General features: G+C 39.1%; 2 protein-coding genes across 6 annotated transcripts; one reads left to right on the top strand and one right to left on the bottom strand.

The window, feature by feature from the left end:
- Positions 1 to 5: 5 nt before the first annotated feature.
- APOBR (apolipoprotein B receptor) lies at positions 6 to 11,775 on the top strand. 5 transcript variants are annotated; one of them, XM_032237001.1, is made up of 9 exons: positions 6 to 269; positions 552 to 863; positions 2,948 to 3,137; positions 3,268 to 3,401; positions 3,504 to 3,558; positions 3,637 to 3,775; positions 5,937 to 8,284; positions 8,364 to 8,551; positions 11,626 to 11,775. In XM_032237001.1, the coding sequence occupies exons 3-9, from the start codon at positions 3,093 to 3,095 to the stop codon at positions 11,687 to 11,689; spliced, it is 2,973 nt and encodes a 990-aa protein (XP_032092892.1). In that variant the 5' UTR covers positions 6 to 269; positions 552 to 863; positions 2,948 to 3,092; the 3' UTR covers positions 11,690 to 11,775. The 5 variants fall into 5 exon arrangements, with proteins under 5 accessions (XP_032092892.1, XP_032092889.1, XP_032092891.1 ...); XM_032236998.1 differs by having other exon boundaries at positions 6 to 284; XM_032237000.1 differs by lacking the exon at positions 552 to 863.
- Positions 11,776 to 16,156: 4,381 nt separating this feature from the next.
- Positions 16,157 to 26,045, bottom strand: IL27 (interleukin 27). Its single transcript, XM_032236251.1, has 5 exons — positions 26,033 to 26,045; positions 23,790 to 23,992; positions 18,570 to 18,668; positions 17,582 to 17,746; positions 16,157 to 17,492 (listed from the first exon to the last, which is right to left on the bottom strand). The coding sequence occupies exons 1-5, from the start codon at positions 26,043 to 26,045 to the stop codon at positions 17,292 to 17,294; spliced, it is 681 nt and encodes a 226-aa protein (XP_032092142.1). The 3' UTR covers positions 16,157 to 17,291.
- Positions 26,046 to 26,181: the final 136 nt, after the last annotated feature.

The following is a 26,181-nucleotide window of genomic DNA, read 5'->3' as shown; positions in this document are numbered from 1 at the left end:
CAACGTCCTCAGCTGGGCTTTGCTGTCAATGGCGAAGCCGAGAGCGCGCACAAGAGAACCAGGGAAAGCCGGCTGCGCGCTCCGGTAGGCGCAGGATGGCTGCATTGAAAATACCCTGCGAAACCCCCGTTAGTGTTGTTTAAAAGAGAGGGGGGTATCTGCTATCCAGGAATTCCGGCAGATGTTGATGCTTTTAAACAAGTTTGCCCGAGCCTTACATGCCACATGCCTGCTTATTCACCCTAAAAGATGCGTGGCGGTGAAAGGATGTGAGTTTCCTTAATGTAGGTTTTCACTATAGTTGGGGTTTTTTTGGGGAGGGGGGATTTCAAAGTGGCGAAGGGCGGGGGAAGGTGTAAAACCTGATTTGCAAACCTGATTTGCAATACAAACCTGATTTGCAATACAAATCATCATTATGGAATTGCTATAAAGCCTATACTGAAATAGTAGCTTCTCCCTGATGTAGTGAGTATCATGTGTTATATTATGGAAAGTCTGGGTTAAGTTTCACTCAGTCTGAAACTTACTGGGTGATTTGGGATTTTTAGATCAGAATGATCATGCAAGCCGCCAAGATATTCCCTCTGACACTCTGGAAGTGAAAGTTGGTCTTTGAAGAAGTAGGATAGGAAGAATATTGACACTTTTGGACTTGGTTGTTGGAGAAGACTCCTGAGAATAGAAAGCCAGAAAACAAATGATCATCAAATAAATCAACTCAGAATTATCACTCATGGCACAGATGATCAGGCTCAAGTTATCTTGTTTTGGACACATCAAACGAAGATCTAGCTCTCTGGAAAAAGCTCTAATGATAGAAGAAAGGTAGAAGGAAAGAGAAACTGAGGACAACCAGCAAGGTAGATGGATTCAGAGATGGTGGTCTTTGGGAAGTTTTGAAAGATTGTCATGGATAAAATCTACCTATGTGGTTGCTAGGGATTGAAAATGATTGATGGCACATAATCCATCATATGCTTTTAGGAGAAATACACTAACACAGGATAAAAATGCAGTCCATAAGGTCCCACGTAGGTTGAAGTTACCTATTCAAGAAAAAAGTCTTCTTGATGTTATTGTAAACAAGGTCTCATATCAGTTTAAGGTGAAACTGAGAGCCACTTCAGTTTTAATAAACAATGACTCGGCTATAATATCCATAAACAATGAGATAATTAATACAGTGATGGCTCATAAATAGGAGTAACATGTTTCGTAAAACAGGATAACCAGCCTTCCCAATACTGAAGTGGACACTGTGCTCTTAACTATTTCCAGTGGGTCAGTAGACATGATTTTAAGTATCCTGGAATTAATTAAGAGTATTCAAATTCCCATGGTGTTCATGTAGGTATGCTTCTACCATGTTTTTTTAAATAAATTGTTGTCATATTTAATGTTTTTAACTGTATCTCATTTGCCCAGAGCCACATGGCAAGTAGGAAGCTATATAAATTGAAAAGCACAGTACTGCTTTATTCTTTTCACAATACAATTGGGATTACGGTGGTTTTTGAACTGAGATCAGCCTTATAGTCTATCAGCCATTCTTGGTACTTTTCCAGAGGTCAATTAAACAACACACTTATTTATGTTAGAAAAAATCCACTGCTTTGCCAATGAACTCAGAATAATGCATTCCACAAAGGTTCAGCCATTCTTCCGGTAACTTACTCAATTCTGAAACCATTTCTTCTTGTGTACTTTTCCACCTAATAATACACCATTTTGGGACCAGCTCTGGATCTGATCTTATGATGTCACTGTCTCAAGGAACTGAGTCAATCTATTTCTATCTCTTTTCATTTACAAGAAACCACAACTATACTGAAATTTTATTATGAATTGCCGCAGTTCTGCAAATCCAGTATGTTGGCAGGAATTTGTACTTCTCTCTCCCCACCCACCCCTCTGAAATTCATTATGTTCCGGGAGTTTGTATCTTCTGTATGCAATGTTCAGAATTTTTCCACCACTATCACCCAATCTATATCAAGATCCTAATCCAGTGCCTATAGGTGGTTGGGGTCTGACTGGGAAGGAACAACTCAACCCTTGTGAGACTGAATGTCTATGCATATAGAATTCTTTATTGATTAGACTCTGGTGCATGAGCTCATAGTGATAGATCATTATCATAGTCATTGTAAAAATACATTCATCATAAAACATTAGATATAACAGTGATACTCATGGATACTAAATAAGCAATTGACATAAATCATACAAGGATACTAAGTAAACAATATGATTCTAAGATACAAGCAACAAAGTTATAGTCCTAAGAAGATAGGGAGATAGGGAATAGGGAATATGAGACTAATGGTGGTCTTTCTAGATTGGGGTAGTCAACCTTTTTATACCTACTGCCCCCTTTTGTATCTCTGTTAGTAGTAATTTTCTAACCACCCACCACTTCCACAGTAATGGTGATTTATAAAGTAGATTTACAGCAAACCCCTACCACCCACCATGAAAGCTGGAACGCCCACTAGTGGGCAGTAGGGACTAGGTTGACTACCACTGTTCTAGATAGTTTGACAGAGTTATGCGAATTAGTTGTTCAGCAGAGTGATGGCATGGGGAAAAAACTGTCCTTGTGTCTAGTTGTTCTGACGTGCAGTGCCCTATAGCCGTGATGGCTAGCCTACGGTACATGTGCAGGAAGTGGCATGCGGAGCCATCTCTCCGGCTGGTCTTTGCATTTCAGGGGGTGGGGCGAAGGAAGACATAAATAAAATAGTTTCAACCATCTATTTGTGGGAGATTTTGAAGAATGTTTAACTAATTCGAATACAGTTACAACTTTATGGAAATTATTTATTTATGGAGATTGTTACATTTCCTCTAGTTTGTGGTTGATTTTGACTATGCTTGATAGTGAGTGATTGTTCAGATGCTTCTTGTTTCTGTAGGATATGCTGTGCTTTTGTTCCTTCCACAGTTATGCAAAGCCAGAACAAACTATGGCAAACTACAAGGCAAAGGAAGAAAAGGATGTGGTCAAACACTTTAGTGACGTTAACTTCCCTTTCTGAGGAGAAGGGGAAGCCACTCTGTACCTTCTCTCCAGCTACCCCAGCAGCATAATGGAGTATCTTCGATCACTTTTTGGGAGCTTGCAACAAGCATTGGTTAGTGGAATCCTGTCATCTCTCAGGCTTGGGAGGGATCCAGAATTTCCGGCTTATGTTAAGTGGGTTTTCTGGCTTCCTGTACTAGAAGTACCTATTAAGTGTTTCTTTCTCTTCACCCCATTTTCAGGATTTTGTTTCCTCATTTACTACTTACCTTTTTGGAAATGAACCTCATCCAGGAGCAGAAGAGGTAGGAAGTGGAAGGGAGATGAAGGAGTCCAGAAGCCACCATGATTCTGAAGTGGAGACAACATACTCCGGGTAACAAGAATCTCATGTGGAATAATTGTTTCTGTTGGAGTAGAATTATCTCTGACCTGCAATTGGACTTATTTGTCCTTACCCTCCTGCTTTCTTCTGCAGGGATGTTTCTCCAAGGGAGGAATTGAAGGTCACTGAAGGTCCTTTCACAGCGGAGGTAGGTGTTGGTTAAGAGGAGGTGGAGAAAAATCCTTCTGTGCTCCACCTTTCCTTCAACAAAGCCCTTTCTTTTCAGATACCCCTACTCAGTGAGGAGATCCAAGGAACATCAGAAATTGTGGTTACTGGTGATCAGGCAATGGAGTCCTTTCTCAGATCTTCCAATTTTCCCAACAGTTGTGAGGGACAGGAAAAATCTGAACAAAAGTTCTCAGGTGACTGAAACTTCTGGAATGTTGGTGATGCTATATTGTGAGGGAGATTCTATTGGTTCTGGGTTTTTTTGCTAATGGATTTTTGTTATTCTTTCTCTATGGACTTTAAAACAGCATAGATGGTAACATTAAATTAAACTAGCATTTGTCTTTCTGCATGCAAAAAAACTGTCAGAGAAAAACATAAAATTTCTGAAAGACACAAAGTGAAGTAATTACACTTCAGTTTTGGTCAACACGATGTAAAAAAGATGTGGAGACTCTAGAAAGTGTGCAGAGAAGAGCAACAAAGATGATTAGGGGACTGGAGGCTAAAACATATGAAGAAAGGTTGTAGGAACTGGATATGTCTAATTTAATGAAAAGAAGGACAAGGGGAGACATGATAGCAGTGTTCCAATATCTCAGAGGTTGCCAAAAAGTAGAAGGAGTCAAACTATTCCCCAAGGCACCTGAGGGTAGAACAAGAAGCAATGGGTGGAAACTAATCAAAGAGAGAAGCAGAACTGAGGAGAAATTTCCTGACAGTTAGAACAATTAATCAGTGGAACAGCTTGCCTCCAGAAGTTGTGAATGCTCCAACACTGGAAGTTTTAAAGAAGAGATTGGATAACCATTTATCTGAAGTGGTGTAGGGTTTCATGCCTAAGCAGGGGGTTGGACTAGAAGACCTCCAAGGTCCCTTCCAACTCTGTTATTCTTTTGTTCTATTCACTTAAAGACATTGGAAGAGTATACATTTAAAAATGTTTGAAAAATTAACATAACTAAAAGGTACTATAATGAAAAGTTGTATTAAAACATCTCTAACATTTTTAAATTATAAGGAGACATGGGCAAAGACGCAGTATTAGCAGAAATGGCCAATGTTTTCCTACAATTTTTCTTCAGTGTTTATAAATGTATTCAAAAGTCTGCTGAACTTGAAAGATTGCCCTGCTAATGTGGATTGTAAAACAAGCTTGCACAATTCCCAGAGCTGTATACTTCCTGTCCTTGTCTGTGTGTATGTATAGGAAGTTGTTTTTCAGTTGTGAGTTTTGCACATGATCTGAAATATCTGATTTTATTGACAAATCCCTGTGACCTCTATAAGGGGCTAAATGGTTTTAGACCAGTTTATTATTCTATTTTATCATTATATAATTTAATAGGAATGGAGAATCTAGATTTCATAGTTTTCACTTGTAATCAGTTTCTCATGTTGGTTTTCTCCCATCATTTTCTGAACATTCTCACATACAACCCATTAAAGAGGAAAGGATTAAACAGCACAATGGTGTTTCATCACAGATAACAATAGGATCTGGGAGTATCCTCTTTCTTTAGCATTGCATTTATCTTAATTTATATTTTTCTCAGAGAGGACACCAGAAATGAAGGGTCTCTGTCATCACTACACAAAAACTGGAGATGAATTAGGTTAAGATTTTAAAAAAATATATTTGAGGGAGCCACATGGCTTAGTAAGGTCCAAATTCTTCACCAGTATCATTGATTCTCAAGCTATGTGATTCAGCTTACACTGAAGAATGCTGAAAATTATATATGCATAATTATATTGGCCAATGTATATGTATGTGCATGTATACCACTTTATTACCATGATTTGACTTTAAATTGTCCTCTGTAATTTCAGATTATCTTGTGATTTGACAAAATAAATTGTCAAATTTTTCTCTCTCAGCTCTGAATTTTTTTTAAATGAATGTATTAGCTTGCTTGAAAAGGATAAAATAGGGTTTTTTTCATATATAGCAAGAAAAACATGTGAGAGAGGTGATTTCTATCCTTGGTTGTTCTCTATGGTATGTTCTTCGACTCTTCTTGAGTTGGCTTTTGACTTCCATAATTTTCAACTAACAGGCTTTTTATTACACTAGCTGTGAATTATGTTAAAAGCTAACATACTTGGCTGGGAAAGGCTAATATGAAGCAATTATCATGTTTTTAAAATGCCCAGAGATAGAAGAACATTTATTCTATATTCTGCTTAATTAGGACAGTATTAATTGGCCATACTAAATCAGAATATTGAAACTACTTGTATGGGTAAAAGGAGCAGAGCCCCAGTCGCAGAAAACTGCTTTAAATTCTTACATGATCAGTCTTGGGGGGAAACCTAAGATCACTTATATTCTTTCTTACTTTTGTCCCACAGTGTCTTCTGTATGCCTCAGTGATACCCCTGAACTAGAATCAACAACACCTATGACTGACAGCATCGAACAGTTCCCCTTAGAGGCACCAAGCATGACTGGGAGATTCTATCAAAGAAAATCTGAAGAATTTGCTTTGGTGGAAGTTGCACAGGAAGACATGACAGAAGAGTTGGAAGATGCCATTTGTAGTCAATATTGTAGTCAATATTGTAGTCAATTGAACCCAGATGAACTTTTGGCAGAAAGAAGAGAACTTGGGCAAATGGAAGAGGCAAGAAAGACAGAGATGAGTCAGGAAGCAGAACAAGACAGAAATGTATTACCTGAAGAGATTGAGCAAGAAGCACTAAATTGGGCAGCATCTGTAGAACAAAAAAGAGGGCTTGAAGGGACAGGGTGGACCGGGGAGATGGTTCAAGGTAGTATGGAAGAGACGGTTGAGATGGATAATCAACAATTGGAGGTTGGGAAAGAGCAGGAAGAAGAAAATGTGGGTGAGAAAGTGCAGGGAGAGATAAATACAGCAACACTAAACCAGGCAGAGGATAAGGTGCTTGAAGAGGAAAGAACGGTTGGAGAAAGCCATCTGTGGGATGAAGAAGCAGAAAAAATCACAGATGATCAGGAGAAAGAGTTGGGAAATATGTTGTGGAATAAGGGAATTCAGCAAAAGCTCCTAGATTTAACACAGCATAGAGAGGAAAAGCAGAGAGGACAAGAAGATGCAACATGGAGTAGGGGGACTCAGCAAGGTAGACTGGAGGAGATGGCTAAGATGGCAAGAGACCAGCAGTTAAATGTTGAGAAGGAACAGGAAGAAGATACAAGAGTGGATGGGAACGAACAGGTAAAACCAAGTGTGGCAGCAGAAATTGAAGGAGACCAGGTGAAGATGCTAGAAGAGAAAAGGAAAGGTGAGAGAAGCTGTAATTTGGAAGAATGCTTAGGAGGAACTGAAGAGGGGAAGGAGAGAAAGCTGGATGAAGATGAAAGAGAACTAGAGAGAATCACTTGGACAAATAAACTTCAGTATGATGCACTAAATGTTGCAATAGTGAAGACCCAGGATTTAGAATCTGGGGAGGAACAGAGAGAAGGCATAAGGCTGGACACAGACCACCAGATAATGAAAGAAGTAGTAACAAAGAACGAAGAAGTTCAGCAACCACTATTGCACAAGGCAGAGATGGAAACAAGCCAGAAGAAGGCATTAGAAGGGGAAGCAAAGGAGAGAGATTTATACTGGGAGCCCAAAGAAACAGAGATTATGATAAAGCAGGAAAGCGGGGCACCAGAATTGGAAAAGGGGGGAAATTGTAAGCAGGGAGATTTATCTGAGAAAGAGGAAAGAGGACTAGAGGGAGTCACTTGGACAGATAAATTTCAGTATGATGCACTAAATGTTGCAAAAGTGAAGACCCAGGGTTTAGAATCTGGGGAGGAACAGGGAGAAGGAATAGAGCTGGATGCAGACCACCAGATAATGAAGGAAATAGTAACAAAGAATGAAGAAGTTCAGCAACCACTACTGGACAAGGCAGAGATGGAAACAAGCCAGAAGAAGGCATTAGAAGGGGAAGAAAAGGAGAGAGATTTATACTGGGAGCCTAAAGAAACTGAGATTATGATAGAGCAGGAAAGCGGGGCACCAGAATTGGAAAAGGGGGGAAATTGTAAGCAGGGAGATTTATCTGAGAAAGAGGAAAGAGGACTAGAGGGAGTCACTTGGACAGATAAATTTCAGTATGATGCACTAAATGTTGCAATAGTGAAGACCCAGGGTTTAGAATCTGGGGAGGAACAGGGAGAAGGAATAGAGCTGGATGCAGACCACCAGATAATGAAGGAAATAGTAACAAAGAATGAAGAAGTTCAGCAACCACTACTGGACAAGGCAGAGATGGAAACAAGCCAGAAGAAGGCATTAGAAGGGGAAGAAAAGGAGAGAGATTTATACTGGGAGCCCAAAGAAACTGATATTATGATAGAGCAGGAAAAGGAGGAACCAGAATTGGAAAAGGGAGGAAATTGTAAGCAGGGAGATTTACCTGAGAAAGCAAAGACAGAAGAAAATCTGAATCAGGAAGTAGAAGAATCTGTGAAAAATGAGATACTTGTTACAGGGAGAAAACAGGAACAGCAAATGGAAGAAGAATGGTGGGAAAGTAACCAGGAAGAACAGCCCGAGTTATTGGTAGGCACTTGTGGTCTTAGTGTAGACATGCTGGAAGTGGCTGAGACTACATCAGACCAGTCGAATCAACTGGGAGAGACCACAAAGAACCTGGTGTATCCAACTTCTCTTGATACAGATCTCCTGGCTGGACCCAGAGCTTTCCCACATGATGTAAGCATAATTACAAAGCAAAGGGGAGCATGAACATAGTCAGGAGATTGAAGTAATCATATCCATCTCTATTCTGCAGGTCACAACACTGGATAGCAGTGCCCAGAAGGAACGGGTGTTGCTACGTCGTAAGAGCTCCATTCGACGAGCACCCAGCTTGAAGAAACCAAAGATATCAACAGAGGCTCCAACAGAAGAGATAAAGATGGCTGAAGATGCTCCATCTTTATTGGAAGTACCAAAGAGACAAAAACCAAGATTGTCTGGGTAAATCTCACCACCGCATCCACTAGTAATTGAATAGGAGATGTTAGTTTTGTCATCTTGAATTTTGTCTTGTTGAATACATTTTATTTATTTCATTTTCATTTTCATTTTATACAATCACTTATATACTGTGCGTAAAAAAAAAAAGAGAGAGAAAAAAAAAGCCCAACATGACACTTCATTCCCCCATAAACCCTCTCTTCTCCCCCTCCAACTTTCATTTCACCCCTCCAGCATTCCCCTCTTCTACTTCCCTTCCCCCTCAGACATCTCCCCCTCCCTCCATCTCACACTCCTTACATTCCCTCTCACTCCCTCTTTACTTCTCCCTCCTCTTTCCCTCTTCTCCTCGCTTTGGTGTATCCATACATTTCAGTTTGTTTTTTTTTTGTTTTTTTTTTATTTATTTTTTTTAAAAAATAAAAATAAAAAAAATAAAAGAGAAAAAGAAAAAAAGAAAAAAGAAAAACGAGCCGCAGTATACAAGTGAATTCTTATTGTTCTAAGAATTGAAACTGTAATTCCACCCTCCCCCCTCCCCCCTATAATCCCCCCTCCCTAACCCCCTTACGGCTTCGCAGGTCCCATACCCGGCATAATTCTTTAACAAGCATTTGAGTATAATAAGGCCAGCTAACTTTAAAATTAAAAAAATAAAATAAAAGTAAAGCCAAAGAAAAAAAAAAAAAGAGAATAGTAAAAAATACAAAATAAAAAAAAACACACACACACACAAAAAGAAAGGAGAAACAAGAAGGGTCAATAAACCCACTACGTTAACACAGCTTCCCATTATCTGTAAATCTTAAACAATGTAGCTCATTCCAAATTTCGGTTATTTTACTACTTGCAGGGTTTCAAACTGTATTAGAGCCAGGTAAGTTGATCAATTAGGATTCCCCAACTAAAAGTCTCATTGCTTTGTCTATCTATTCAGACCTTTAATTTATCTCTTTTTTATCCGAATATCCAAACCTTTCTATAAAACATTAAACTCAAGTACTTCTTTCATTTTTCATTTCCAACACCTCCCTTTCTATCCTTACCCACCTCCACATGTAAATTTTTTTACCTTCCACCCTGCCTTTATCCATATCCACATATATATTTTATCCGCATCCATTGCTCCTCCCATATTTACTCCACTTTCCTGAAGACTCTCCGACCAATCTTTCTTGACCTTATATTGAAATAGCAACTCAAACAAACATCAGCTTGCATTCTAGCCCCAGGTAGTCTAATTAAGCTTTCGCTACCCTTCCCTCTCCCACGCGCCTCCCAACTCCGTTCGTCCCAGACCACAACTCAAAAAGATCGCAATCTCCGCTCTCCTCGCCTAGGAAAATAATTCATGCGCAATTTGAGTTAGAGTTCAGACAAATCTTATATACAATATGTGTCCACAATCAGCAACGCTTCTTTCAGTCTCCATGTCTCATCATCGATATACAACTTTTCCATTTTATCCCAGACGGAAATCATAAAGCTTTAAGAACATCGCTAAGTCTTTATTCTTTAGTCTTCTGCCCTTCCGGAAGAGGAAAGCAACACCCTCTGCCTTGTAGCCACGTGTCTCGCTGTTTGTCTTCTCCTTCTCCTTGTCTCTCTCCAGGTCCGGATGAATCAGGAAGTCCCGCCTTCAGGGTCTCGTAGTAAAATTCTCGGGCTTCACAGACAGAATTAATGCGGTGTTTTTGGTTGCCAAATGTAACTGTAATACCAGCTGGGACTTCCCATTTGTATGGAATCTGAGAGTTTCTGAGTTCTTCGGTTAAGAAAGCGTACTCTCTCCTTGTTCTTAATATTTGAGATGGTATCTCTTTAAAAACAATCAAGTCCTGTCTATCAATTCTCAACCTGTTGCTGTAAAGCCTCTGTATTATCTCATTTCTGGATTCCCTTGTGGTAAAGTATATAATTATGTCCCTCGGAAGCTGTCGCTGTTTTGCTACCCACGAATTCTGGCGGTAAATTCTTTGAATCTGCCAATCAAAGTTAAATCCCGGACTTCCCACCAAGCGGCTGAAAGCCTCAAAGAAAATCTGTTTCAAATTCTCCTGTTGGTTTTCACGCAATCCTCTAACTCTTATGGCAAAGGCAGTCTTATTATAATTTATCATGACAAGTTGTTTTTGAGCATTTTCAATTTCCTGTTGTAACGTTTGAATTTTGGATATCAAATTAAGATTAGTTTCTTCCAAAAGTTCCAATTTGTCCTCCGTTTCAGCAATATAATCTGTCATGACTGTCATTACTCCGATCATATCCTTCTTTGCCTGAGCAATTTTAGCATCAAATTGATCATATAAATCCGATATCAGTTGATTAATTTCCTGTCTGAAATCATTAAGCGTTTTGAGAAGAAATTCTTGTGTTAACAAATCTCCCGTGGAGGGTGTAGGAGGCAAGGGTAGCGGCTTCATAGCAGTTTTTGGAGATATGTTATTAAGGAAGCGCTTCTGTTTAGATTTGGGAGCCATTCCAGAGTAAAAATAAAAGACAAGCAATCAAGCGAGCCAAAAATCAAAGTCTCTGCTCCCCTCAGTTAATCTTTTAGCAATTAGTACGGAGAAGCCTTCAGGAGGGTAGGGCTGACTAAGTACGTCACATCAAACACAAAAGCTACGAGATCGCCATCTTGTGACGCAGCTAAAAAGAAAGGGAGCCTTTTGCGAAATTGAAGCTGGTATTTTAGATAGTAATAGAAGAAATTCCTCAGGAATGGTCCCCGCTCGGATTGACTTTTAAATAGCTTAGCTTTGTCCTGGGGGGGGGGGCAATCTGCCTAGGGCTGCAAAAAAGGCAGCGCGGAAAACTGGCCGGAGTAAAGGCTCAGCTAATGTTGAACCTCTTCTCCATTCACAGCAAAAAAAAAGCTATGAATTACAAAGAGATCCTAACGACTGACCTTCTCCCTGCCCCTTTCTGCCAGAAAGGGGAGATATCTATAGATCTTATAAGATATACGAACCAGAATCCTGACAGGAGCTTCGTTGAGCTCCCGACGGCGGCAGGCTCCTCCCCCCGAAGCCTTGAATTTTGTCTTAATCTACTCATTTATTTTGCTTTTCTAGGTTTGGGCCTATGCACCCCAATATGATGGCTGAACTTCAGATGCGCCTGCAAAAGCCCAAGTGACTTGAGGTTTCAAGAGCTTTATCCGTGACCCGTCAAAACTGCGTTCCACAAAAGCGCGGTCGACGAAAGCGCGTATGTGACGTCATCACAGCGCGACGAAAAAGATCGAAAAATTGAAATAAAAATTAAATTACAGCAAGCCGATTCACATAAAGGTAAGGGTTAGGTTTAGGGTTAGGGTTAGGGTTAGGTTAAGGGTTAGGGTTAGGTTTAGAGCGTTAGCGTTACGCTTAGCGTTAGGTTAAGGGTTAGCGTTAGGTTTTTCATTAGGTTAAGGGTTAGGTTTAGGGTTAGGTTTAGGGTTAGGTTTAGGGTTAGGTTTGGGGGGGTTAGGGTAAGGTTTTCGCTTTATTTTTACATTTTTCGATCTTTTTTGTCGCGCTGTGATGACGTCACATACGCGCTTTCGTCGACCGCGCTTTTGTCTACCGCGGTTTTGTGGTCGAACCAGCTTTATCAAGTAATGAACTTGCATGTTTTTGGCTCTGTCATGGATCAAAGCACCCTAACCAGTAATTTTGAAAGCAATGGAGGCACCATCTCTATGTTCTCTAAAAATTGAATAAATTAGACATCCATTCTAAATTAAATAGTTAGTGAGGAAACATTGTGTACCTTATGAATGGAAAATCTGAGAAGTATTGTGAGAATATCTCAGCAGATCTGATATCTTTATCTCTTCACCTGAAATGAGGAACTCCAGTATAGCTTTCATTCTATTCATACCATACTTTGGAAAAACAAAGTAATTAGGTGGAAACGACCTAACAATTTTGGAAGGTTATCTTTACATTCCATTATATGGTATGGAGTCTATCCCCAACATGCAATCAATTTAAACTCAATCTATATTTTACAAGAATTCAGTGAAACTGAAACATGTCTGAAGAGATTACTGTGTGCTGATTAATGATAAGGACTGAGCTATTATGATAGTATGTGGGAAAGAGTTTGGAATACTAGACCAAGAGATACTGCTAAGGGAGCAATCAGATAAGAGACATTAGAGCCCTCATCTGGATAGTAGGCAGGGCAAGGGGCTCAAAAGGGTCCGTCCCTAGTTTCTTGGGCTATAAAGGAAACAGGAGAGATGCAATTTCAAATGTATAAGATTCTGTCAATGTAGCTTTACAATGAAGTATAATTAGCTCATATGGTTGTGATTCCTATCTGGTTTACCCCGTGAGGCCAACAGCTACAGTTTCAGAGGAGAACTGGCAGCAGATAGCATATAGTGTATTTAATCTTTAACTCGTCTGTCAGAGTTTTCCCATGTTGCCACTCCCATCACAGTCTTTCTCCCTACCCAGATTAGGATTTAGGCAGAAGATTGAAAAGATAACAAATATCTGATTGATCTGTATTTTTACTTCCAGAAGAACATAGAGATGCTTATAGGATTTTCTTCCAGCAAGTTTTCACCCAAATAACTTGGCCTAAGCTTGAATGTAATGCACTTTTGTGGAAAAGGCCTCACTTGATATAACTACTTATTTTTGTTGGTCTTGCAATCATTTATTTCTCAAGTGTGAAAATGCTGTTCTCAGGCCAATGGCTACAGGACCACTTTCCTGGACCCAGTTGAAGACATTTTTACCTGTTCAAGCTTGGGAATGATGGTTTTATTTTTACTGTACTTATTTTATTCAACTTTAATTGCTACTTTTCATTTTGTTTTTTCACCCATAGTATTTTTACTTTTAATTGGTTTAAGAATAAGGTGAAATTCTTAATATTTAAGTTTAATTGTTTTGTTATCTTTTATTGTATTATTGCAACATAGTGAATGTAAATACCATAATGTATTATTAGTGCAATAAAATAAAAAGTTGCTAGCTTTGGCAGTCAACTGCCCTTGAACTTTTAAATAAATCAGTAAAATGCAGTTGTCAAACCATTTGCAGGAAACCTTATCAGTAATTCCTCACAGGGAAATAATGAATGAGTGTTTTGTCATTTGCAAGTAAGCATTAGACAAATGAACCCTGGGTGGGTGGGGGGAATCTGCTGGATCCCTTTGAGGTCTTCAAATTTCTCACTCATACTTGATGGAGCCCAAAGGAATATTGTACTTAACTGTTCCAAAGTTGGAGTTGATTTTCCCTCTTAAGTGGGCAATAGCCCATGGTAGTTTTCAGATGAATGCTATCATTCATCCATCCATTCTGGTGTGGTGGTGATTTTGGAGGTGGGGTCAGTTTGGCATCTATTGGCCACTTCAGGCTGGTGAAGGCAGTCCCTATATCCTGAGAGCCGAGGTGGCGCAGTGGTTAAATGCAGCACTGCAGGCTACTTCAGCTGACTGCAGTTCTGCAGTTTGGCTGTTCAAATCTCACCGGCTCAAGGTTGACTCAGCTTTCTATCCTTCCGAGGTGGGTAAAATGAGGACCTGGATTGTTGGGGGCGATATGCTGACTCTGTAAACCGCTTAGAGAGGGCTGAAAGCCCTATGAAGCGGTATATAAGTCTAACTGCTATTGCTATTGCTATGATCCTATACAGTATCTTCCAGAATTGTTCTGGTTTGGGCAAAAGGAAAGTCCTCTTTACATCTATCTCTTTAATCTAGAGGTTGGGAGAGGTGTTGGTTCCTTCATTACCTCCCCAGGATCTGGGAAGAAACTCACAGTGGTTTTGAAGGAATTTTCTTTTCCTTTTTATCTGAGAATTTATTTGAAATTTTTCAATTGAGGTTCACTAATTGGAGAGTTGATATTTGAATTTTCCATCCCAACATTGAATCTGGCATCTTATTTAAAGGCAGTGCTAATAATGAAACTCTTTCTGAATATTTCTATAAAGTCAAAGGTTATAAGTGTAGCGCTACCCTGGCAAGGGGCGCTGGAGTCTGGGTTCTCCTGGCCCTCTTTGTATGGCTACCAGTCCAATCTGGGCCCTCTCTGATGCACTTTTATTTTTCAGGGTCACGTGATGGGGTGGTGGTTAGCCTCCTCTCAGCAAGCAGGTCACAGATAGGGTGGTATTCATGTGGCTGGTTGGAGCTTCTTCCTCTTTCTCTATCTTCCCTTTCTCTTGAACTGCCTGCTAAGCTCTCCTTCCACAGCCTCTGCTCCTTCGTTGTTTTCTCTCCTTGCCTCCTTTCACTCAAACTCTTTTCTCCCTCAGGCTTGTCCCACAGAAGCCTCTGTTATCCTATTCCCTTATTTTCCTCAGGCTTGGCCCACAGCAGCCTCTGCTATACTATTCCCTCCCCCCCAAGGCTTGGCCCACAGAAGCCTCTAACCTATTCCCTTATTTCCTCGGGCTAGGCCCCCTTCCTCTCACTTCCTCTCTCCATGCTTTCCCCCAGCAAGATCCTCCTTCCTCCCCTTCCACTCCTCCTGTCTCCTTCCCTTCCTCCCAAACTCTCCATTTATAAGTATAAGTAAGTATAAGTATAATCTTTATTGTCATTGTACTTAAATACAACAAAATTAGTTTTAACCTCACTGGTGCAAAATTATAACAGAAACGAAAAAAGAAAGAAAAAGAAAATAAACTAGCGTGTGCATGAGGTGATTGTGGTTGTATTTAAGAGTCTGACAGCCGAAGGATAGAAACTATTTTTAAACCTGTTTGTTCGGCTGGCCATGCTTTGATGTCTTCTGCCTGATGAAAGAAGTGCAAAGAGACACTGACCAGGGTGTGAATCATCTCTGAGTATCTTTCTTACTCTGCTAAAGCAGCGAGACCTGGCAATGTCATCCAGTGGTGTCAGAGGGCAACCAATAGTTTCTTGTGCCAAATTGATCATTCTCTGTAGTGCCTTCCTGTCCGCAGCAGTTAAACCAGCATACCATACTGTAATGCAATATGTGAGGACACTTTCTATGGTGGACCAATAGAAAAAGGTCATCAGCCGTTGTTCCACCTGATTTTTTTGCAGGACTCTAAGGAAATGAAGTCTCTGTTGGGCCTTTCCAATCACCAAAGACGTGTTGTTTTTCCAGGTGAGATCTTGACTAATAAGCATTCCCAAGAATTTAAAAGAGGAAACCCTTTCCACACAGTCCCTCTCGATATACAGTGGGGCAGGTTCCTCTCTGCGCTTCTGGAAATCTAGCACCATCTTCTTTATCTTACTAGTATTTAGATGTAAGTTGTTTTTTGAGCACCAAGCAGATACCTTCTGGACTTCTTCCCTGTACGCTGATTCATCCCCTCCAGTTATGAGACCCAGCACTGTTGTTTCATCTAAAAACTGTATTATGATAGATCAGAGGATATGCAGTCATATGTATACAGTGAGTACAGGTAGGGGCTGAGCACACAGCCCTGAGGGGAGTCTGTGCTGAGCTTCAGCATGGAAGATGTAAAGGACCCAACCCTTACTGTTTGTGGATGATCCGTCAGGAAGTCTTTGATCCATTCACAAGTGAGGAGAGGGAAATTCAGTCAACTTTTCAATGAGAATTGCTGGTAAGATGGTGTTAAAGGCCGAGCTATAGTCTATAAAAACCATTCTGACATAATTCCCAGATTTCTCAAGGTGGCTCAGTGCAATATGTAGAGCGTTGGTGATGGCATCCCCTGTCAAACTGTTGCTTCTATAAGCAAACTGGTGTTGATCGAAATTTTGTGGAAGACAGTACCTGAGGTGTTGTAGAGACAGTACCTGAGGTTGTAGGGTTTATTCCCTCCCCCCTGCTACATAAGCATAGATCTCAGCATTAGAAGGACAAAGTCTATGGATTATGGATAAGAACCTATCATATTTTCTGGACTGTAGAAAGGAGTTCTGAGAGGGGAAAGATAAAAGAAAGTGGCCAAGATTGAGGACTTGGGAAAGGGTGAAGAGTTTTACAATGGAATTGCGGCCAAACAAGAAACCTGTACCAGGTGAATTCAGCTATCAACAGGAGATTTCCTTTTGCTGATGAATATGAGTTAAACAGATATAATGCAATGCTATATACTGCTTAAATATATTGACATTGAATTTTAGATTTAAATACAGACTAATTGACTAATCAACTATATGAAATGACAAACTCTCTTTTAATCAGCGAAAGATACCACCAATAAATCAGGCAATCAAATTTAACTAAAATAATACTTTTATTAACAAAAATTTAAAAGTATGAAATGACCAGTTCAAGCTTAGAAAAGCCAGTATCATTCAAAACATATAGTTTATACCATATGCATATTTACTCAATCTGTTTTAGAAAATTTAGGAATAGTTTCTCCATAATCCACTGGGATTATATATTATATATCTTTCTGTAGATACCCTCAAGATTCTCTGGCCCATTTGAGTAAATAGCCATTACAAAAATAGATAAAGTAGTAGCCACCCATATTTTTATGGATAAACACAATATTTGAAATTCTGTGCAAACTAACGGGCAATTCTTTCTGACCTTTGGGGGGAAAAACATCTACATTGTCATGAGAAAGTACATTCATTAAACAATTGCTCATTTGAACCTGTCAAAACACTGCTTTAACAAATAAGTTAAAATAATAAAATATTTAGAAAAAATAAATAGATATATAAATTAGATATTTTAGATAATTTACAGAACACTGAGATACTGGAATCCCGGTATCTTAGCTGTTTGGAATAAGGTGATGGAGTTTAAAACAGGAAATGTTAAGGTTAGAGACTCTTGGAAGGTAAAGCCACTTTCGGCACCCTCATCCTGAGCATCAAAAAATCTCGTGCAACTCGAACCAGGAAGCTTTCAAGAGAACGAAGGACAATATATACTTCTTGGCGGTTCGCCCATTGATTGCGTTTTCGAAGGATCTGAGGAATTGATATAGGCTGGGTATCAGATGATAGGCCCCAAAGTGTAATCTATAAGAAAAATGAAAGCTGAGTAACACAGCCAAAACCAAAGGACAACTTTCCCTCATCTACACCCCCTGAAAAAAATGGTAAGCTACCTGGTAATCTACTTGATGACCAAGATCTCGGAGGTTAACATCGATATCTTCAAACTGAGAGAAAAATTTGGAATTTTCTTTGATTGCTTCAAACTTCCTCAGCTGTTGAACTAACTTGTGATAAAATGAAATGGTTTTGGCTATCTGCAACAGGCGGCTGGCATCCTAGAGAAATATTAAAATGCAAACAAAACAAAGTCAACCATTGAGGTACGTAAGCATTATTCTCAAAAATAGACAGCTCTGAAAAATGTTAGAGACATGATTCTGCTCCCTGCCATCCACCTCAACAAACATACTAAGAATTGGAGACAGGAGTAACAGGATATTGGTATCAATACCCCCCTGTGGGGAGGTAAATGAGTAATGAATGTCATGTCTCTGTTTTGGGAGATTGTGTACGAGGCCTACATCACACAGGAAAGCGGTCTACATGACACAGGAAGGCCAGGTATTTGGGGATGATCGATAAGTTGGCGAAGAGTATAAAAGACTGTAAACAACTGCCCTTCGGGGTTCCGATTTTGCTTGACCAATCACTCCTGAACCTAATAAACCTGTCCCTCTGACAAAGAACTGGTCTTGTCTCATTTTCTGCTACAACAGCACCTTAAAAACCGACATGCTGTGACTTTTGAAAGATGAGATCTGTCCTATCTATACTTCAAAAATCCACAGGGCTATTAAATGGTGACAGAGATATTGAAAATTAATTCATTGCTGGACATCCAGCATTTTTTGTAGCCCAAATTCACAAAGCTTAGCCTGGGCTCAACCTGGTATATTTTGTGATTGGTGCTTGTAATAAATTCCACTCTTTCTTTTAATGGCCTTTGGGAGAACTTTGAGAATTTTATTGCATAGTACAAAATGCAAATATTATATACATATACTATGAATGAATGAATGAGTATGTATGTATGTATGTATGTATGTATGTATGTATGTATGTATGTACTGTGTGTACTGTATATATTCATATTCTTACCGAAAGAGAGAGCCATGTGTGAAAATCAAGGCTGGCTGAGGGCAGGCGCTCCAAGTGGGAAATATGAGGAACCTCAACTCCAGGTAAACGGTCGAAAAGCTGGAAAAAGAGAGTGAGTATCACTGTAAATAGATTTTCAACCAACCTTGTAGTAGATCATTAAGAAGCATATAATACTTGAGTAGAGAATGGTATGATTATTGAGTAACTCGGAACTATCACTCCAAGAATGTTGAACCACAATATCTGCTTTTTCCTGCTGAATTCCTAAGCTAAGTGAGATAAAATGCAGAGAGCCAAGATTCCAACAGTTAACCAATAGTTAACCCAAAGGAAAGGTTTGGGACATGTGATATTAAAGCTCTTTGTCTTTAGTCAAATATATTTTCCAAAACTCAATACCTGGTTTAAACACAGGTTGCCCTCTAGTTATAACCATAATGGAGCCTGCCCATTATGGTTGCAAGTTATGAGGATCGTAAAAGGTGTTGTTAAGCTAACATTGGGGTGATTAAGGAAGCACATTTACTCTGGGTGAATTTTTTCCAAAAACCAGATACAAATTCTGGTTTTCAACAAAAACATCATACAATGCAGGCACATGACTTCAGGATGGCTCTAAATACAGGATGGCTAGTGAACATCCAAAATTTAGTCACTTGGAGTCTGGATAATTGAACTTTTAATTTGGGTCATAAACAGCTTTTTTCAGATCTGTCATAATTGCAAACAGTTGCTTAGTGACCAGTCGTAACTCAAAATCTACCTGTAACAGTGGTGGCTACAGATATTTACAGTAATTCCTGGATAGAAAGAGAAGCCCTGTTTTATGAACAGCAAGCTTTTTTTTATAATTCAATGCCCAAAAAAAAGCATATTTGAGCTGTTCTTTTCAAGGTGAGCAATATACATTGGCTTCTCAGTCTCATTTATTGAGTCTCTCTGCATTATCCTACATTTCACATTACTAACGCTCCTAATTTCACTAATTTTACAAAATAGAAAAGTTCCAGATTTGGAAAAAGATTTGATGGAGGAAGCGGCAAAAAAAGCCAACTCAAAACTTCAGTTTTTCTACCATTCTTTTAAGACGCTGAGATACATTATGGATTCGTTCTGTCTGATTTTAACAAAATCCTATGTGGTAAGATTACCAGGGAGACACTTTGTGAAGAAGCCGAAATGGAAAGTCCTTGACTTATGACCACAACTGAGCTCAAAATTTCCACTGCTGAGCAAGATAGTTGTTAAGTGAGTTTTGCCCCCTTTTGCAACCTTTCTTCCCACAGTTGTTAAGTAAATCAGTGCAGTTTTTAAATTTTAAATTAGTAAATGAATCCGGCTTGTCCATTGACTTTTCTGATTAGAAGGTCACAAAAGGTGATCACATGACCCAAAGACACTGCAGCCATCTTAAATACATGCCAGTTGCCAAGCATCCTAATTTGAATCACATGACCAGTGGGATTCTGCAATGATCAAGTGTAAAAAATGGTCATGTCGCCTTTTTTTTGCTGCTGTTGTAACTTCAAATGATTAATAAATGAATGTTTGCTTTCTCCCCATAGATACTCATCCAAATCTTAAATTCTTCAGAAATTTTTCTTGCAAGAGCTTTGCCAAATGAGGCAAGGCAGAAAATAATTAGTGAAAACCCAAGTAGATTATATAGTGGTAAATACACTTTCCCAGCAGTTAAAATTACCAGCTCAACTATAAAAATTTAGAAAGTCAAGGAATGCTGATAAGTGGAGAAGAGATACAGGTTAGGTAAGGAGATCCTCAAGAAAGTAACTCCTTGGGGATAATTATGTTCATGGTATAACTGCTCCTTTGGCATTTCAAACCCTCATTATCTTTGTAGTTTTGCTCTAGTACAGCATTTCTCAGTGATAATGTCTTTAAGTTGTGTGGACTTCATTTCCCAGAATTCTCCAGTCATTCCCTGGGGATAAGCACTGGAAATGATGAAAAAAAAAAGCCTGACAGAGAAGGGATGTGAATGCATAGATAAGAAAATGAAGAAATATTGTGCAAGAAAAAGAAGCGCACAAATTAGTGTTCCTTCACAAAATGTTATATCAGCGGCCTCTAGGGGCCTAATGATAATAAATACACAAAACATATGGACCCAAAGGTTGAATTTTTCCAATAGAAAAGACTTCTCCACAGGAAAACTCTGACTTTGAAACAGTCTCCAATGGCACCTATTAAATTGACTTTTGGGTGCAGCATAGCACTTCTCTCAATCAAATGTTATAAGAGGAAAAAAAACACCCATAAAATTACTGTGATTTTATTTCCTGCACCCAAATTTAATTTTTGACCATGAAATTTCACACTCACATTTTATTCAACTTTCATTTAGAAGACAGGATGATAACCACATTTTAAAAAATCTATTACTTAGATCTTATTGATCAGTTATTACTAATTTGGCCAATTTATTAACCAATACATGAAGTAATATATTTAAAACATCTGTTTAGTTCAGTGAGGGTGGAAATTTTGTAAGTTTCTCCATTTATTCTCCACATGTCCATATGTGAGATCTTTGAATGAGCCTGGGCCAATCATTCTACCTCGGCTCACCTTACAAGGTTGTTATTGTGGGGGAAAGAGGAGGAGGGAATGTGGAATATGATACTTCGAACCCCTTTACAAAATGTGGAATATGAATCAAATAAGCCAGAAGTGGCACATTGTGCATGAGAGTGAGCAACGAGAGAACTAAGATTCTACGCTATCCTCTGATTAAAACTGGAATTTTCAGGAGGAAGAATTTTTCAGATTCTAGTTTCTAGAGGAATGGTAAAAGTTAGCTAAAGAGCTAAAGAGCTATGCAAAATTTCTTTTCTCTCTCTGTTTGTTTTAAATAATCTTTTTCCTCTGGGGTTTTTTGCTTTTATATAGGATTATTCCTTATATGCTTTCCACGGATTGAGACCTCTTTACATCACAGTTGCATCTAAAAGGGAGCCACTACCAGGTCATCATCCTCATCTTGGGGTCTTCTCGGAACTTTTCTTTCTTTCTTTCTTTCTTTCTTTCTTTCTTTCTTTCTTTCTTTCTTTCTTTCTTTCTTTCTTTCTTTCAAAATTTGTATTTTCCTATTTATATCTTCACTGTCCCTGTAATTTTTATTTCGGCGGTTCATCTGTCTCTGATTTAAATCACCCAATATTTTTCTCTTTCCAATCACTGATTATTTCTTTGAATAATGGGACTTCCAGTTTTCCCTTTAAAAAAACAAACAAAACCCATGGCTCTCTATGTTTATTAGGAGAATGGCCTATCCCCCCATAGAGAAATATGGACTGATTTTCTTAGTACTGTATCTCAACATTACCGAGCCAGGTGGTGGCATAAATTTTATTTCCTTTTTACAGGTAGGCCTCAACTTGCTACCAGTTCCTTAGTGACTATTTGAAGTTACCACAGATTTGAAGTGCTGACCGTCCCCTCTCTCTTGCCCATAATCACATGGCTGCACTTAAGGTATTTCGCAACTGGCAGGCATTTACAACCATTTGACATTTTATAAGTTTTAACAAAAGCCAGCATTTACTTCTGGTTTTTAGCAAAACCAACCTATAGGAAGTATTGGCTTGCTTAATGACCATGACATTTGCATAACAACTGCCACAATTAAACTGGTGGTGTATGCAGGACTGAATGCAATACTCTAAGTAAGGTCTTACCAAGGCAGAGTAGAGCAGAATAATTATATATTGGTAGCAGTAATTATTCCTAAATTATATGAGGTAGAAGGCAGAGTTAGAGCATTGTCGGCAGCAGATTCGGACAGTGAGGAGGTTGGGGAGGAACATGGGCCAGTCCTGGAGTCAGAAAGGCTCTGATGAGGGCTCTGTGTTGGAGGCAGAGAGGGGGCCAGAGCCGTATGCCATTTATCAGCTGCCTTCAGAGTCAGACATCAGTGAGGCAGACGAACAGCTTGAGCCTGTTCCCAGTGTGCACATGTGCAGAATTACCAGACAGCTAAAGAACAGGGGCCGACTTGGGAGTAAGGCCACGGGTGGACGATGAATGGCCCCTCCCATAGGGAATAAAAGAGGAGCAAAATGGGAGTGGAGTTTGCGGGAGACAATTAGTTTGCTTAATTGGTTCGTGACTCTCATAGACCCCTTGCCAAGTTTTGCAGATATCGGCCTGTCAGCTCTCCAAGCCAGATAAGGTCTGTGACTGTAAATCCTCCCTTGAAAGATGTTGCTGGATGTGAATGAGCAGAATTCACAGTCAATTAATAAAAGAGGGGGTTTTTTTGGTCTGGACAAGGAGTTTGCTTCATGCTCTTGGGAAGCCTGGGTCATAACAAGCATTTAGTTTTGGCATGGGGTGGGGGAGAGGCTCTGAGAGAAGGGAGTTGAGAGCTCTTCCCTGGGTATGCAGCCTTCCTTCTGACCAAATCACCAACTTCTGTTTGCCATACAAGGGATGGAAGCAGCCATTATTCCATCCTTAGTGACATTTATTGATTTATATATATTTATCTATTTTTCACATTTCTGTTTGGCTAGACAATAAAATCCAACTAAGGAAAATACTTTTGATACAACCTCTGTAAAATAATAAAATACCAGCATCCAAACATGTTACTATGAACTATCAAAATAAAGTAAAGATGACATAATAAAATCAGAGGAAGTTTCTTCAAAAAATTCCCTCTTTAAGAAGCATTCAATACATATGACAAGGATGGGATATGATTTCTACTGGAAGCTTGTTCCATAGCATAGACATTGCCCCAGAAAAGCAGAACTGTCTTGCTTCAGTTTCCCAATGTGGTATCACTAATATATTCTCTAATCAAATTCACTGAGCCTATATTCATTGGAGCAGGCAGTCCTACAAGATACACAAGTGTTAAACTATAAAATGGTTTATAGGTTAAAACCAATATCTTGAAGTATTTTCAGAAACTGATAGTAACCAATGCAAGTCCACAAATCAATGTTAGACACTCCCAAGAACAGGAGTAAACACACAGGACTAATTGTAGTTTGCAAATAATTTTAAGGGCAGTCCCAAATAGAGTATATTGCTATAGCCTTAGAAACAATGATAATTGGTTAATAAGTTGGACATAAAAAAGAGAATGGAAGAACTAATTCAAAAGTAGGAGCTGCCTTCTCCTTGGGGTATCTTTTAATTCATCTCTGCTAACTTCCGATCTTTGAGAAGATAGAGTAGTAGACTTACATAGTATCTTGTAAGATCCTTTGTTTTGCGAAGTAGTTGTCGTGAGAGTTTTAAGCTCATGCTAAATTCTTTCTGCAGATCCAGTTTCTTTTCAGGGGTGGTCTCAAGTCCAGATCCCTTCTCCTCTTGGAGTCCAACTGAAGGGGCAGCAAGAAGGATGTCAAACTTGAGAAGGACTTGAAGGAGGAGGAGGACAACTGTACCTAGAAAGAAGATTGAGACAGTTAGAGAGAAAGTTAGAGAGAAACATTTAGTGGGAAAGTCAGTAACTTTGATGCTAGTGTATTTAAGCCAGAATGGTGTACTTATAAAACACTAGTGTTATCATCGTTGTAAGAAAAATAGATATACATTCATATCATATACTTTGAAGATCCTTCTTTTTCTGCAGAGATAAACCTCAGTGTTTACATGTTTACCACACCTGTATATTGAACCAATGGGGAACAAAAATATAAAAAAATATGAAGAAATCCCCCACCCCTAAATCATTCAATCCACAATCTAAAATTAGCTGATTCATCTTCTGTTGGGAAGTGAGTTTTTCCCATAAAATTCCTGCTACAGCATCTCAGGAATAATATCTTCATCCCAGATTTGATCTGCAGATTTGTCATGCGGTCATCTCATCATTCATACAGGGGAAATCCATTTGAGGGGAATTTCATTTTGCATAGATGCTACCATACAGAGACCTTTTCAGTTATGTTGAGGTTTTGGTTAATTTCTTTAAAACCGTAACTGAGATATTAATAGGCTGTGTCTGCATATGCCTCAAAGCAAAGCTGAGAAGCTGCTAGGAAAATCAATGGAACTAAGAAAGATGTAACCCAATGTTGAGATGGTAGCTACGATAGCCACAATGAAAACATTAGTTTAGCCTTTCCCAATCTGCTGATCAAAACATATGCCTGACTACAAGTCTATTTAGCCTCAGCCAGAATAAGCATTTTGGGAGCTTTAATCTGAAGCAGTTTAAGAAAGTCTTGGATTACAGCAGTGGACACAAGTAGAAGGTCCTTGATCAAGTGTTCAGTCCTCTCTAAATCTTGATGCTCATGCTTTATTGTTTTCAGAAGGAAATGGGAAGGCTATATCTCAATCATTCAATCAGTTACAGGTGATTATTTTGTAGAAGACTCTGTTGCATATGATAGGAAGTCCAAATGTTCTTTCTTTCTCTGAAGATAAATGATAGTACAGTAATGAAACTGACACCAGCCAGTGAAAAGAAAAACTCAAAGAAATAGTGCAAGGTTGGAAGATATGGAGAGACCTGACCCATCACCAAGAATGGGACTTGACTAAAGGGATATCATCATCATCATCATCATCATCATCATCATCATCATCATCATTATCATCATCATCATTAGTACAGTAATAAACTAAATATTCTTGAACGGATATCTATTATTATGTATATTCTCCTTTTCCTCCACGAAAACTCAATTGTGCACATATAGACTGGTGATACCCTGCAGTCCAGACCTGCCATGTCATTAGAGCAAGTTTATAATAAGGACATCTGATACATATTCTGAAGTAGGTGGAATAGTACACATTATCAACTAAACAGACATCTCCTGTAACATCATTATGTCCAAAGGCTGAGATTATCTACCTGCTCAACTTTGGTATTGGAGAAGACTCCTGAGAGTACTGTAGACAGCCAAGAAAACAGATCAATGGATCATCAAACAAATCAATCCAGAATTCTCTCTCAGGACTCAAATGACAAAGCACAATTTATCCTAGTTCAAATACATTATGGGGTGACCCAGCTCTCCAGAGAAGATTTTAACACTGGGGACAGTAGAAGGAAAGAGATGACCAGGATGACCAGTGATGACCAGCAGCAAGGTGGATGAACTCAGGCACTGAGTACACCATTGAAGGACCAAGTTATGGATAGATCATGATGTGGAAAAAAATCTATGTTTGTGGTTGTTAATAACGTGATGGCACATAATCAACCAACTAATCCAGGATATTCCTCTGTCTCGTTAAGCTTGAAATACATATCGGAGTTTATATTTCACGTTATACCAAGCTACGTCTTTTAAAATGTAACATAAAACTGCAATCTTAGGTGCTGTACACTCCTTTCAGCTAATGTGATCCTGATGATACCTCTTCTTGTCATTGACTCATCCAGGCTGGCTTCCATGGCAAGAAACACAAATAAGCATCTTTTCACATAAGAACAACAGGTAAAAGCATTTTTTCCTTTCTTATCTTACCGCTTGGGTGCATCCTGAGGCTTTCCACTTTGTGGGGGGATCTCTGTTCGCCTGTTTGAAGAATCTAATCCTGTAGCCCATTCTGGGAGCCTTTTGAAGAAGAACACCGGCTTTCATTTTCGTGGGACACAAAATGTCCAAGATTACAC

Source organism: Thamnophis elegans, chromosome Z (assembly GCF_009769535.1).
Source record: "Thamnophis elegans isolate rThaEle1 chromosome Z, rThaEle1.pri, whole genome shotgun sequence".
Lineage (NCBI taxonomy): Eukaryota > Metazoa > Chordata > Lepidosauria > Squamata > Colubridae > Thamnophis > Thamnophis elegans.
This window is presented reverse-complemented; position numbering and strand designations above follow the sequence as displayed.

What these genes read in the sequence shown, in the direction of transcription:
- APOBR (XM_032237000.1), top strand. Translation starts at nt 3,093, where the DNA reads ATGGAGTATCTTCGATCACTTTTTGGGAGCTTGCAACAAGCATTG. An exon ending in GGAGCTTGCAACAAGCATTG is followed by an intron (nt 3,138 to 3,267) that starts GTTAGTGGAATC and finishes CCCCATTTTCAG; the next exon opens with GATTTTGTTTCCTCATTTAC. An exon ending in GTGGAGACAACATACTCCGG is followed by an intron (nt 3,402 to 3,503) that starts GTAACAAGAATC and finishes TTTCTTCTGCAG; the next exon opens with GGATGTTTCTCCAAGGGAGG.
- IL27 (XM_032236251.1), bottom strand. An exon ending in ACACATGGCTCTCTCTTTCG is followed by an intron (nt 17,747 to 18,569) that starts GTAAGAATATGA and finishes ATATTTCTCTAG; the next exon opens with GATGCCAGCCGCCTGTTGCA. An exon ending in GTCATCAAGTAGATTACCAG is followed by an intron (nt 17,493 to 17,581) that starts GTAGCTTACCAT and finishes TTTTTCTTATAG; the next exon opens with ATTACACTTTGGGGCCTATC.